This window comes from Actinia tenebrosa, unplaced genomic scaffold (genome assembly GCF_029948245.1).
Source record: "Actinia tenebrosa isolate PJP-AT-01 unplaced genomic scaffold, QUT_ActTen_1.0 PGA_scaffold12__29_contigs__length_12842862, whole genome shotgun sequence".
NCBI lineage: Eukaryota > Metazoa > Cnidaria > Anthozoa > Actiniaria > Actiniidae > Actinia > Actinia tenebrosa.
The window spans coordinates 11,641,619-11,657,262 of record NW_028292572.1 but is presented as its reverse complement, the minus strand read 5'-3'; the positions used below and the strand labels follow the sequence as shown (position 1 = coordinate 11,657,262).

At 38.2% G+C, this 15,644-nt stretch overlaps 1 protein-coding gene across 1 annotated transcript; it reads right to left on the bottom strand.

Annotated features, from left to right (window-relative positions):
* Positions 1-763: 763 nt before the first annotated feature.
* Positions 764-14,701, bottom strand: LOC116287107 (eukaryotic translation initiation factor 3 subunit A). Its single transcript, XM_031693721.2, has 22 exons — positions 14,571-14,701; positions 13,759-14,092; positions 13,002-13,165; positions 12,743-12,801; positions 12,499-12,639; positions 12,001-12,209; positions 11,509-11,680; positions 10,743-10,940; positions 9,601-9,717; positions 9,403-9,495; positions 8,985-9,077; positions 8,189-8,326; positions 6,622-6,831; positions 5,965-6,069; positions 5,447-5,560; positions 4,868-4,990; positions 4,128-4,281; positions 3,453-3,641; positions 2,843-2,953; positions 2,206-2,313; positions 1,239-1,793; positions 764-1,000 (listed from the first exon to the last, which is right to left on the bottom strand). The coding sequence occupies exons 1-22, from the start codon at positions 14,617-14,619 to the stop codon at positions 909-911; spliced, it is 3,528 nt and encodes a 1,175-aa protein (XP_031549581.2). The 5' UTR covers positions 14,620-14,701; the 3' UTR covers positions 764-908.
* Between the last annotated feature and the right edge of the window lie 943 nt (positions 14,702-15,644).

The window sequence follows — 15,644 nt, the reverse complement described above, 5'->3', positions numbered from 1 at the left end:
CCATAAATGCTACTGTTTGTCATTTGGTGTTATTGAAGTTGAATTTCGCGCAAAAGAAAATACAATCCGCGCATATGAATGTACAGACGCGCTATTGATTGTCCATTGATGCCTATGAATGTACAAACATATTCAAATATCGTTATTGAAAGTTGATCCGCGCTAATGATGTTACTTGTGGTGTTGATGAAAGTACATTACACGTTATTGATACAACTATTGGCACAAATGAATGTACATTTTCTCTTAATGAACAGCAAAAGGTGTATAATAATCCATTCTGGCAATCGCATAAATTTTAAAGGTCTGTATTATTGTGCTTTTATTAATCTCATCAATATTTCTATCCTTGTAATCTATACTAATCTAAACTGCATATAATTTTTGGGGATTTCTCTTTTGTTGATTTTTTTCAATTGCCAAACAGAAATCTATTGAACGATCCAACAAAGCAAAGTGACAAAACCTTATTGTCACATTAACATTACGGTAATCCGGATTTCAGGCCCCTCCCCTTGGACGTTAACATTACGGCTCCTGTCAAAGTGGAAGAGAAAGGTTGAAATCGGAAGAAATAATAAGAAAGATTCAGAAACAAGCAAAAAAAAACACCATAATCTTGAATGATTGCAATAAATTTATTGAATGAAGAATTCCATTACAGTGATCATCCTAATATAATCTATAACATCCTGTAACGACAGGTCTCTAAGTTTTATAGTCCGAAGTAGCTTTTGCATTAAATTAAGAGGAATTTAACATTGTTAAATAATCTCTGCATTATTACAGGAAATTGGGTAGGGGGAGAGTAAGGTAAAGACCTGTCTGGCTTTGACATTGGTTCAAGACGAAACGGAGGATAGAGTGTTACTGTCATTGATTCTTCGCTCAAGTAATGACTCAATTTCTCATTTATACTGGACAGTTGTCCATCCCTCTGGGTCACCCTCTTGGCCAGGAGGACGGTCACGACCACGCCTAGATGCCGACCAGGATTTTCCTACAAGATAAAAAGATGCCCAATGAGCGGAAATGGGAAAAATCATATGAAAAAGACTATTTGCTAATAAATGTCACATATGGGATAAAGCTCATAGCAGGAGAGCCAACAAGCATGGCAATCCTGGGATTTAGAATCCACTTGTTCTATCTCTATGCCTCTATTGCTGTGGCAATAAGAATGCACACAACTCGATATAATGCAAAGAGAATGATGATTTTTTTCTTCTGTGCTTTACCTTCTGGGCGTGACTGGGCACGGCTTGGCTCATCCTGACGATCATCACGTCCACGCCAAGAATCACGATCACGTCCATCACGATCACCTTCTGGTTCTGCTTCACGATCGCGAGAGCGCCACTGACTTCCACTTCCACGACCCCTGTCAAATCCACCACGATCACGATCAAAGCCACCACGATCACGGTCACGCTCCCCACCCGACTCGCGCCAACTACCACCACCACCAAAACCTCCTCTATCACCACGATCCCGGTCATATCCCCGGTCTCGATCAAATCCCCGGTCTCGGTCAGACCCCCGGTCTCGGTCAAATCCCCGGTCTCGGTCAAATCCCCGGTCTCTGTCAGGCCCCCGGTTTCGATCAAACCCACGGTCCCTTTCATATCCGCGGTCTCCGCCTCTATCACGATCACGCCATGAACCACGATCAAACCCTCCGTCACCACCCCTATCACGACCATAACCGTCTCTTCCACCTTCATCTCTACCACCACCACCTCTTCTCCATGGTCCAGAATCTATATCGTCCCTGCAAATATCCCTGTCCATGTCTGCAAGTAAAACAAGATGTAATAGGCATTAGAATATGCTTACTAATGGTCTGTCACAAATCCTGCACTTTGATTGGCTGAGCTACTAGTAGTCTTTTAGCTATAGTCCACTTGTAGCCAAAAGTGCGGTTTTGATGAAAACCAAAACAATGGCGGCTAACTCGCATTTTCAACCTTGTTTCAAAATTGTTGATATCTATTTTTTTTTTTTTTTTTTGGACCATAAAGTAGGTTTAGACTAAAATAATTATACTTCTCGCCTTCATAGTCTCCGAGTCAATACCCCAATCATGGGCTACTGATTCATAGAATTTGCGCTCGTATACATGCGAACACCCTCAATGACAAGTTATCAGTTAAAGACCCATTTTGATATTGGATCTTGAGGGGAATAATCCATCATTTTTCTTACCTCTTCTAACGTAGTCATCTCTAGGTCTTTCACGGTCCATGGGTCGTCTCCAAGGCCCAGATTCCTCACGATCAAGGTCACGGTCACGGTCATCACGACGTGGGCCACCTGATCAAGGAAGACAAATTAAAGTTAATCGGTACCCGCCACAGTGGGGCCGCTCTGCAGGGGAAGACTTCTCCGGAAGAATTTCTACATTCTATGTATGACTCTAAAGCATAGTACCAACCAGTTGGAAATAGTTAGGATTTGTTTGTGTACGCTTTGAGCGTGGTCTAAAGAAAACAAAGAGAACAAGCTACCGCCAGGAATATAAGATGGAGCCCAGTTAGTATTGCAGACGTACGAGTCGTTTTCCCATAACATGGCCCTCCCCCGTCCCCCTTCTCCCCTACACACGATATTTACCTCCACGATCCATACCACCTTGTTTTTCCTGTTTCTTTTCATTATTGTTTTTTCCTCATCAATTTTAATGTTAAACATGTTTGTACTGTATGTAAATTGTATGGAGAGGAAATATCAATTGGGACGAAAGTTCTGTTTTCTTCGCCAGTCACAAAATTTGTATGTCTCAAGTTTTATAAAATGTATATGTTTATATTGTGACAAATAAACTAAACTAAACTAAACTAACCCCTCCATGGTCCCATATCACGATCACGTGGACCATCACGGTCACCAATACCACGATCGCTATCACGTCCACCACGTCTCCACGGCCCTTCACGTTCCTCCTCTCTCCAACCTAAGATTAGAATAAAATATTTTAAGTTTTAATCCCAAAATGAAATATCCTATGACCAGTATTTTCACTCAGTGTTTCGCGCTGATTGATACAGGTTAATGAGCATTACTAGTAGACCTGACTTCCCTTCAATAAGAAAAGATCATTAGATCACATGCTTTCAGTTCGACCTCGTTGAACTGCGCCACTGCTGTTATTGCGGTGGTGATAAGCGATGACAAGTTTTTTTTATTAGACTAAGTATGAAGGTTAAGGTAATTTATTATACTTAATCTCTACTACAGGGTGTGGTTGCCGAATTCTCCCAAGCAGAGGTTTTTCGTTAAAAGCGTTCGAAGGTAACCCTTTACCCGTAAATGTACTGTAGTCCATGGGAAGGTACATAGGAAGGATTTCTTTTGATGGACTAGTCTGTTACTGTTGCCGTTACAGTCAGCGCGTAGCAATCAAAACAAAAGACACATGATAATAGTCTAGTAATAGTTATACTAACCCTTACCTCTTACAGGTGGTAGCTTGTCTTGTTCTTCAGGTTCATTACGTCCTTCTGAAGCCAAACGCTTCTCGATCTCCGCTTCTCTTTCTCGTTGTTTCCTGGCCTGCTCCTCTAGTTTAGCTGCTCTTTCGTTGTATTCACGCTCCCTGGCTTCTCTTTCTTCGCGCTCTTTTCTTTCCTTCTCTTCTTTTTCTGTCAGAGAAAAATGGAATAAATGACATGCATAAAACAGTGGGTTTCATTCGGTAAATCTGTGATCCTATTCATGGTTCCCATTATCCCCCCTCACACAATAGCGAAACAATTGTCGCTGTAATAGTCTTTCCGGTGGAATTAAAACCAAGTTAAGGTTTCGAAGTACATATTGAGATGAAAATTAGAGTATATAGCCGATCTTTCAGTGTCGATCGGACACCATTATCAAGCGACTGATCAAAAATCTTAGTCAAAAAAACACAACTAAATGGGAATGAATTAGCAATTGTTCAATTACGGTAACTGGGGGAAGGCAGGATCCTCAATAGACTCTTTACATATAACTTTGGAGGACAAAACAAAAGAATTTCAATCTCCTGAGAATTGGAAACATTATGTCCTCCAAATTTTAAAAGCTGCATTACAACGTGCAGTAAGGTGTCTATTGGACTCAACCAAGGCACAAAAGTTTCGTAGTCTTACCTTTACGTTCCCTCTCCTCTTCTTCCCTCCGCTTGGCTTCTTCTATTTCACGTCTCTTCCTCATCTTCCTTTCCTGGATGCGTTTCATTCGACGCTCATGCAAGCGCTCTTGACGCTTCTGCTCAACCATTTCATCAAATTGTTTGAGTTTTGCCTTCAGACGAGGACGAAAAGTTTTCAGTAATGCAACTAGACTCTGTACTAATGACACATTAGAGTAAGTAGTTTGCTGGTCTCTAGTTTGTAGCAGATTTAAGGTGAGGTCACAAGGTGTTCATGTACACCAAGGATGATCCAGGGGTGTGTTTCCCCCTGTCATTCGTGGGGTTCAATAAATTGTCTTCTTTAGAAAATTTAGTTTTGCCACAGGTTGGAAGTAAATCTTGTATGAAGTATACATTCAGGGCTGCCATAGTAAAGGAGCATCGTAAAAGGAGGTCATTCCAGTAAATTTTGCATGCCATTTTATCATTCATTTGGCAGTGCATCTTTATTTTCGCCTGGCAAACCTGAAATTTGTCCTTTCATTTGGCCATTGGCAGGCTGCTATTTCGAGCCCTGACATTGGACCCCCTTAAAAAGTCTTGGGTCTGTCATTGTACCCCCCTTTCTAGCCTGAAAGTAGTTGCTTGGTTGGTTGTTGGTTGGATGGAACATGTTAACTTAGAAATGTTTATCTATATTTTTGTAAGAAACTTGAAACATTAAATATGTAAACTGCTATATTTGCTTCCCCATACCTGATAAGCTTCATTACGTGATCCCATCAAAGATTTAAGGAACTCATCTTTATCTCCAGCCATTCTTCTTAGTCTCTGACTGGTTTCAACAAGCTTGTCATGTTTTACAATTGCTTCATTGATCTACAAATAGAGTGGTAACCAGTAAGTACTGCTTATTCAACATTTTTACAACATTAAATCAAGGGTGCTGTAGTGGTAGTCAATTGCTTCTTCACTCTGGGGTGTCAGGTTTGATTCCCAGACTATCCCATCACATGTAAGTAGAGTTTGTTAGGTCTCTCCCTTGACTTGAAGGCTTTTCTAGCTTTTTTATACAAATATTGAAAAACTTACTTGATTCTGATTGGCTGAAAGCAGTGGTGTTAACCAACAATGCAGCAGAAAAAAGTAATTCATACTGCAGTAAAAATTAAAAATTGTATATTTTTTACATATTACCGCCATTTGCATTACTTTGCGGCCACCCCAGATAAAAATCTCGACGTGTACTTTGCAATAAACTGCTGTCAATCGAACACGCTGACGTAATTGTGCCAACCCCCTATGTGCTAATAAATGAAAGCCCCCTGAACGTACCCTCTTCTCTTCCTCTGCCTCCCAGAATTCTTTGTCAGCTACCAGATGTTCCTCATACTGCTTCTTGAGTAGAGGGATTTCTTCAAGGCGCATGGCACGAGCCCAGTAATCAACCTGGAATGGGAAAATAATTGATTGAAAATATTGGTAAACATATTCACAACCTCTAAATATCAATGGACTACTTTGACCATACGGCGGCCATCTGGCCAAGGGGCAAAACAAAACAAAGATGATGGGAAATATATAGAGTTTCAGGTGTTTTTCTCTTATGGGTAAAGGTGATTGAGGTGCTGTCTTAATTAATCATTTGTTGTGTTCTCTCTCTGTGGTAAGCTGTTAATATCAATGGGCGTCATTACTGTAACAAAGTGTCATTTGCCCCCTGGACGCCCCATAATGCCTTGCAATCCAAGATGGCCACCGTATCATTGAAGTAGTCCATTGTATGAGTGGTAGAAGAGCCTCATCAGCAGTACAGACCCACCAATCTCACTGTCTACATTTACATTACCTACCTTCTTCTCCTGTGTCTTGAGCTTTGTCTGGAGCTCACGTTTCTCTTTATCAAGTTGTTCTACTTGGCGTGCAATAATATCATCTGGATTCATAGCATCGATTTCCTAGGATAGCATTATGAAACATACAAGACATCAGTAATGAATAGGATAAAGCAATAAATAAATAATCATAATTTGAGTGGTTGGGTGCATCAGTTTATGGGTGATGAATGTTGTCCTCACCACATTTGGTGGTTGTTAGGATTTTAAATTCTGTAGTGATCATCATCTGCACCCAACCACTAATACAAGCTTACGATTCATCATGAATGTATGCGATTGCCATATGAAAACCCATTATCCTGCTATGAAGTCTACTTAAAGAACTAGAATTGGGTCTCACGTAAGTTTAATTGGGAGAGAGCTGCCATAGAAGAATTGCTATATAAAACTAATTTTGATCTGGTCCCTTTTCATAATGGGAGGTTCTTACATAGCGCATTTATACAATATCTCAATGCGCTTTACATTTATGTCCAGTGGAGGACTTTATGGGCTGCATATTAATGTAAATGGTGTTTTACTGTAATTTTACAATCTTTTTAGGTTAGTTGCTATAAACCTTAACTTTGATTAAATACTAAGAGCATTTACTCTGATGAACACCCTTCTCACCTCGGGAGTTAGATCCTTCAGAGCTTTCGCACCAACAGTAGTCTTCTTCAAGGCAGCTATCTTGTCCATTGCCTGTTTCTTTTCTAAGTCTTGCAGCTCCTGTCTGCGACGTTGGATCTCTCTGTGCCGTCTCTCTTCATCCAGTCTGTTTTGTTCTGCTTGTAGACTTTCAGCTTGTTGTTGTCTCTGACGCAAATGTTCCTGTCTTTCCTGTTAGTTGACAAAATTCAGCAATGTCATTTACCTATTTTCTGCCTTTCACACAAAGTCACCAAATAAAGGGTTTTTTTATTAAGGTATTAGGATACGAAAAATGACGAATTGCCCGAAAAAAATTTTTCTTTTTAATTTCGTAATTTTAAACTTTTGTCTTTCATATGTTTGTGAAACTTCTTGCAATTTTTGATTGGAAAAGCCAAAATTTTGAGAAAAATCGAAATCGTGACTTTATCAAGACCGGAAATGTACCATCGCTTAATATATGCACATCTGTCATGCTCCTTTGTCATTGTAAAAAGATCCTACATTGCAATCGTCCAGAACACCAGATAATTTGACAAGTGATGACAAAATGGAAGGCACAAGGCGTTTTGGCCAAAACCATTGTGGCTCCCTGCAGCTTCCGGCTCCAAACAAAGAAATGCGTTTTTCTCGAATCTTTTTTGCCGCTAAAACCTCAACTTCAAAAAGCTAAAAGTCCCTTGGATTTCATTCAATTTTTTTAAAATTTGGAGAGTTTATAAAGTAACTCATGATCCAAAAAAGGGTGTCTCCAAATTTTGAAATTTAATTTCTTTCCAAAGTTTTGACGCTTTTTACTCTAAACACTCCAAAAGCGATTGCTGAACTTTGATCAAAAATAGCGAGAGATAGAAAACAGATATCAAAAATCTGGGACACCCTTTTGGAGCTTATTATCTCCTGAGTATGTTAAGACATTTTTCGCAAACATAGCTTAAAATGTACGTGTCCGTTAACGTTTTCACTGAGGCATGGTCAAATTTCGCTTCGAGGACAATAACGTGAACAACAATTTAAAAAATCGTATTTTGAAAATTTCTTCATAAACTATATTTATTCAGCTTTCAGAAAATGTATACTTTGTTTGTGTTATACTATAAAGCCAGCGCATTATTTAAGTTTGTGCGCATAGTGGTCATAAACGTATCCTAATACCTTAAGGTTTGAAATAATAAAAGATCATGTTAGTTTAAGCCAGAGAATTTTGATCAGTTACTGGAGCATTTTTCAATCTCCAACCCTCAATGAAAACCCTGAAAAATTTGCTTTTAAGATCTATGAGTATGCCTCAGATACTGTAAAACCATGTCAAGTTGATGTAAATTTATCTTAACTACTATATGGTATGTGTATGTGACATAGCATTTCATGAAACAGGGTGACAAAGTATCAAGTTACGAGAAGACAGATAGTGAAAGAGAGAAACAAGAGATATAGATATCGGTAGGATAAATGTATCATGTTCAGTGAACAATAAAGAAATAAGTTCACAGACAGAGGTTGTTTTATGGTACAACAAAAGTGGACTCAACACTTGTGTACATACCCTCTGGACATGAAGAGATTCCAGATACTCCTTGCGAGCTTCAATAACAGCCTTTCTTTCCAGCATTTGTTTGTGCTCTTTGCGTGATGTGCGTAAGTACACTTGAGCTAGCTGCTCCTCTTCTCCATTTTTCTTCTCCTGGAAAAATGAACATTGACAGAGAAACAATTTATTATTTATGCTTATTATAAGTATTGTACAAAGAATAGAATGAACAAGGTGCTGAGTTGTATCAGGCGGTAAGTTTCTCCTCCAAGCATGGCTCAGATTAACGAGATATTATTCATCATAAGCAACCTCAAACCTTGATATCAAACAATAAACAACATGACAAGTAGTTTTATCCATCCTGTTTAACGAGCACTGTAAATATTTTATCTGAAAAAGAATTACATCATAACATGCAAAAGTATGGCCGGTGATATTGTATTCACATACTTTGATGCACAGGATTTTGAATGTTAAACCAACACATTAGAACAAGGCAACATTAAACCAACAAATTCTGATATGAAACTGGCTCATTTTACCAAATAAGTCATGTAAACACTTCCATAGTAGTATACGAATGCGTTAAACGTAGTCATACTTTTGCTTGTTGCACTGTAAGGATGGCCTGCCAAAGAAATGCCATTAACTTCTACTTGAATGGCTGAATACATTATAGTACAATTACTATATATTAAAACCAGAATCCCTAAGAATTCCATAGTTTAATTATCATCAAATGTAGGAATAAATATTTGAATAAAATTTGCAAAACGTTCTGATGATATCATTTTATTGTGCTGCCTACCTTTATCTCTTCTTTCTTGATGATCCTAATAGCTTTATTAACTGCCACAGCCATCATATTCAGTTGGTTTCTCAGTGATTCTGAAGGCATACTCTGTAGGCATTAAATAAACTAATCAAGAACAAAGTCCAATTATATACCTTATCAAAGATGGCATATTTGTACTGCATCAGTTTATGGGTGATGAAGGTTGTCCTCAGTATATTTGGTGGATATTAGGACAGTGTGGGGTTATTCATCATGTGCAGTAGACCTTTAACAAATCGTTAACAGAATTCCTTTGTCTGTCTTCTTATTGATCATACAGTAGTTGATGTCTTAAAATGTACAAAACTCAAGTGGAACCAAGAGCGTAGCGAGTTATCTCACTGTAAAGTTTTGAACATTTTAAGACATCATCTATGTTCAAGAGACTGACCTGCAGGAATGGGCCTTCTGGAACTTCCTCTCTGTGAGCAACATGAAGGTCCAGTCCAAAGTTGATAGACTTTGTACGATGATCTATACGCACCTAGAACGAAAACACATTTGCTCATAGTTCATTTACATACTGTATTGCATAAAACTTTTGAATTGAAATAAAGTATTCCAAAGAATACAGTTCTTTCAGTATTACCTGGACATTGCGTTTCTTTACTATCTCAACAATGGCATTCTCTAGTTGGTATTCCGTGGCGAAAGGCACAAGTTTCAAGAGTCTTGAGAATTCCATAGTTTGGTAGACTTGAGCAACCTTTGAATATAACAATGCATATTCGTCAACTAATCAAACATGGACTCCAAAAACAAAGATATTATTTATTGACAATGAGCCCAGAAACTAATGTTTTCAGTATCTCAATAACTTATTATCGTTTAGCTATACTAAACAGTAAAGAAAATTCTGGATTTAATAGATTTTTTTAGCTCGGGCGTAATGTTTTATTATTTCAGATGTGTTATTCCGTAGAACATCATTTCTTTGTTTAATTGTTGTGCATGAGAAGACACATGAATATGGATATGACTCAAACAAAGAATCTTATTCTCAAGACCATGTGTCATTCCGTAGAACATCATTTCTTTGTTTAATTGTTGTGCATGAGAAGACACATGAATATGGATATGACTCAAACAAAGAATCTTATTCTCAAGACCATGTGTCATTCCCTAGAGCATCATTTCTTTGTTTAATTGTTGTACATGAGAAGACACATGAATATGGATATGACTCAAACAAAGAATATTCTTCCCGAGAGAGTAATCCAGTACCGTTCGAAAGCTGGATTTTCATTGCTCCCTATTTACAGTACTGCTTTTGTAAGGTTAGGTTTAGTGCTATTGTTTGGATGACCAATCTATTGTTTTTAATCCAATCATATAACTTGTTCCGAGCGGTACAGGCTGGCTCTCCAAAGAGAAAGACACAGAGTATGAAATGGGAAAACATTATGCCCAATCTGATCTATTGCACCGATTCGAGAATAAATAATCATGATTGAGTGGTTGGGTGCATCAGTTTATGGGTGATGAATGTTGTCCTCACCACATTTGGTGGTTGTTAGGATTTTAAATTCTGTAGTGATCATCATCTGCACCCAACCACTGATACAAGCTAAGATATTTCATACTAAATTTTTATGATGCACCTTTGTCGACTAACAGAACATGGACTTCAAAAACAATGTTCATCAACAATAAACCAAGAAAATTATATTTTTTGTTCTATCTTATATGTTTATCTACTAAAAGTAAAGCAAATTCTGGCTATGAGTGTACCTGTTTCAGAAGCCTCACGAAAGCAACTTTTTGCAAAGGCTGTATATACTGGATCAACTCTTTTTCTTCAGTTGATTCCATAAATTTACAAATCTCATCCACCTTGAAGCAGAGTTGTAGAGGATGGAAGTCTTTCTCCATGGTTTGATACAATGTCTGCAGCTGTGGCATAACGTGCTGCAGCACATTGCTTTTCAGCTTTGGATGGAAAACAGAAATGTTGTTAGTTCAAAACAACATCTATAAAGAATGGAATAATGAAGTAGAGTTAATCGTTGTTTTTCTCCTGTGATTTAGAGGTTTTTGTCTGGTTCCTCTTGATTAATCTCCCTCTACAAAAATCAAAGCCTGTATTGCTTTATTATTTTATTGTAGTCATGTTCCCCTCATTCCATGATGTAATTGAAATTTAGAAGTTGATTTTTGATTGCAACGCAAATGGCTTTGAACGCATACTCACTCCTTTCCATTTGGGATGCGTTTAGTAAAACTACATGTAAACGGAACATGGATCATAGAAAATTTACTTTTCAAAACTATTTACGTGCTGGTTAGAATAGAGGTTTTGCACCATCACATGCCCACGCCTATAATACAGCTTGGACTGCCTGTGGTTAGATAGCAGAACAATAAAATCCCTTTACTCTCTGAAACTGAATTCTTTCTTATATAAGATGATTGTATTGTTCCTGCCATCTAATATGGTTGCCGTCATTTGGAGGTGCTAATCCTCTTTATTATCACAAATGGCAACATCTGATCTCACCATTTCTTGTATCAGAGTCTCTCTTGTTGGTATGGTTTGTGATCCAAGCAGAGCTGCAAGTCTCCTTTTCTTTTCACGTGCAGCTTCATCAAGCTCAAGGTACTTTTCTGTGTCACTAAGGGCTACAGGAATGGGTATGGCCAGTGTTGACAGCAAGACATGAGATGAAATCCTAAGAATTTAATAAATCATATACTTTGGAAGTGTTGTCAAAGTCATGAAGAAAACAATTTAAATTAATTTAAATTAAAAGTCGATCAGTCACCAGTCATGATAACTGGTAAGATTAGTTTTATCTCAGTCATACCTCATTTCTGGCTCAACCATACTAGTCATAATGACTGGCAAGGCAAAGAATTGACCTGACAAGTTTAAATTCTGGACAGATATTGTCCAATGACTAGCTGAATTTTTAACCCTACTGTACATGACTCATTTTTTCAACCCCCTGAACTTGTAAGAATCCTTTAAACTATTACTAGATGAGCATACTTTTGTATTTCTTCAGGGGTAAGAGTTTTCTTCTGTTCTCTCAACAACAAGTACGACCTCTGCTGGGTAGCTGCATGGAAGAGATAATTGCCAGACTTCCAAAACACCAGAGCAACTTTCTGGTAGTAGTTAGCCATTACTTGAGGTTTGGGCTGCCGTTTGGACAACTGCATCATCCCATGGACATCTTCTACAGCCTTGAAGGCTTCCTAAAAAAAATAGATCATCAAAAATACCAACAGTCTGACAGTCTGTGTGTAGTGGCACAAAAGTTGTTCAAAAAGTGCTTCAACTTTCTTCTCATTGCTGTTCCATTGTCCTGTTTCAAAGGATCAACCCTACCTACAGTACAACAGTTCCATACTGATTACAATGCCACACACAGACAGTTTGTTAGACCACAAACAAAAAAACAGTCTGCAATGTTTTAAGTTGCCTGAAAGCTGTTTGACAAATGTTTTCCTCTCATTACTGTCCAGCAGTAAGGGGATAACTTACCTGCCAAAGTTCCATACTGATTGCACTATCCAGTTGGGCCAGTCTTGTTTCTAGGTGCATTTGAATACTGTCCACGTTGTTCAAGTTGACAGAATTAGGTTGTCCCTGGTGCTTTAGCGTAACATTTAGATGGTTACGTAGCTACAACGAAACAAACATAATACACAAAGCTTTAAAATACTTCATTCTTTAATCTATTTACATCAATTTCATAAACCTTGCACAATATTGTTCAGACACTTACATTATCGCACAATTTCCGGAACTCAGTTCGGCGGGAATATTCCAGACAAAATTTGAAAGCTGAAAATTTGAAAACATTTAAACTAATTTAGTGTATGGTAATGTACTAAAATATTTAATCAAGAAATACATGTTTGGCATAAGAAAAGACAGTATATGTAATAAAACAATCTAAGAAATCCCCTAACATAGGAATATTAATTGAATGAGTAAAGAAGATAAGTAAAGAAATGAAAGATTATTACTTCAGACTGCCTTACCTTGCTGAGCTGTGTCATGGTACAATTTTTCAACACGAACATTATTTCTAAGCAGCTCTAAGACATTTCTATATGCTTCCCACAAAAACTTGACCCATGGTGTAAGCTTGATTCTATCTGTCCTATCTTGGGTATCCTCTCCACTCACAAAGCTTAGCAATAGACTGTAAAACAAAAGCAGTACATTAGCAATTTTCAAATTTTCTTTTCTAACAGCCTGACTGCAAATTGTTGGAAATGTCCTTGGGAAGGATTATTTGCAAGTTAGTTTGTTACCGTTACCGCTGAATCAGGATTCAATTCTGTTCTTATAACTCATGTAACTGCTCAAACTGGGGTCCTAGGCATTGTGTTGTGGGTGCCAATCAACAATTTGTCAACACAAGTGAAGCGAGTCATGACCCATGTCAATGCTCAAACTGGGGTCCCAAGCAATGTGTTGTGGGAACCAATCAATATTTAGGAAACCCTTGTCAACGCAAGTAAAGTGAGTACTTGATGCATTTTTCAGTCCTATATTGCATGAAATACACAATTTCAGCATTTATGTAAACCTTGTGTCATTCCCTAGAGTATCATTTCTTTGTTTAACAGTTGTGCTCGGTTGCACATGAGAAGAAACACGAATATGAATAAAAATCAAACGAAGAATCCTAATCTCAAGGGAATGACACATGGTCTGAAATGAAAAAACATTACGCCCAAGATGAGGAGGTCTATTATACGTGTATGACAAAACTACAAGAGTTTTTTTTACCTCTCTGGCGTCTGTATCTGATCCAAATCATCCACATCATCTTCTACCTCCAGCCTTGATTCTGCTTTAGCATCTTCTGCTCTCTTATTGGCAAGCTTGAGGAAATACTGGATGACGTCTTCAAGAGAAGCAATATTGACTTGCTGGCAGATGAGTTTGTACTGGTATAGCCCCTCCTTGGCGACATGGCTGCGTCGTAGGTCTACACACAGCTCCAGGTACTTAAAGAGGATAGGTTCATGGATCTTGTTCTGCCATGTCCTGTGCTTTTTGCTCTTTATGACATCATAAAGGACGTCAAGAGCAGGCTCTTTTTTTCCAACTTCAATAAACTCTGTCAATCAAGAAATGTCCGGTTAGAACTTTACTTAGGTGTAGGACCCTGTGTGTTTTTGCTGTCTCCACAAGGAGACCAAGTTCCATTTTTATTTCAATATATCACAGAAAATCTCAGTATAAAAATATCAGCATACTGACACAAAACTGAGTAGGACTAAGAATCAAAAATTATCTATATATATTCCTTCCACATCCGGGTAGTTAATGAAAAAAAAGGAATATTTCAGTCGAAAATTAGCGTAAAAAGACAGGGTTTATACGTCAAAATTATTGCCCCTTCTTAAAAAACATAAGGATAACGAGGAATCCTAAAAGATATAGTAAAGACTTGTAGTAAGACTGTGGCGAACACAGACGTGTCATAAATCAAATGGTAGTCTGACAAAGATGAGATTTACGACGAGAATTTCGAGTCAAAAAGCAACTTTTCACCCATATATTTTACTATATACGATTGTTAAAACAATACGTACCATTTGCTCTTTTCAAAGCGTTCTCAGGGCGTTGAAAATACGTCGGCATTTTGCCTTTTTTTGCCTCTTCTTCCCACGAGGACAAAAAATGGAGGATCCCTCGTGTCGAAACAGTTCGTGACTACGCATGCGCGGCAATGTAACGGAGAGGACTATGGGTACGAGTTGATGAAAATGGAGAGTACGCGTAAAGACAATGAAAACTGTTTTGTTTTTTTTTTTTAAAAATACTGACAGTTTAAATCTGAAGAATGAAGGCCGAAGCTTGAGAAATACAAAACACTGGGCAAGGAATATAAGAAGCACAATTTTCGGAAAAAATAGATACAATAAATTTATACTTCAAAAAGCTTCGTTTTCAATAATAAATACTGATGCGCATAATCAAGTTATTAATTACCCCCTCAGTTATTCTTATCCTTTCTGACGGTCCTTTTAGTGTGTATCGTTTGGTGAGAAAATGAGACACGGTAATTTTGGTTTGTACTTCAAGTTTGCGCGTGAATCATGCCTCACTACATTTTAAACGCATCCCAAATGGAATTAAAGGACTGAGTATGCGTTCAAAGGCATCAGCGTCACGATCGATATGTTTGAGTGTGCTGGCTGCTAGCAAGGGGTTAATCATCTACGGTCTAGGGGCCAACTAACCTCTCCCGTTGGCTTCGGCCGAGCTTCCTGATCAGTCTGTAATTCGGATAGCGCCGGGTGTCGGGGTCGAAATCTCCGGCGTAGCCGTAAATGCTTCGCGCTGCCATACGACGGTTCAGCACTCGATGTCTGGAAGTATGGTCCTTTTTTCAATAAATCAAAAAGTGAAAATCCCAAAATATTCTTTCCGTAGAGGGTTTGAAATAGATCAAATTTACTATAATGCACTTTTCGTTTAGTTTTACTAAACGCATCCCAAATGTAAAGGACGGAGTATGCGTTCAAAGCCATCAGCGTGGTTACAATCAAGATTTTTGAGTTTGCGGTCTAGGGGCCGACTAAGCTCTCCCTTAGGCTTCGTTTGAGCTTCCTGACGAGTCTGTAAATCTTCGAATATATATAGCGTTGTCGGGGCAGAATTCT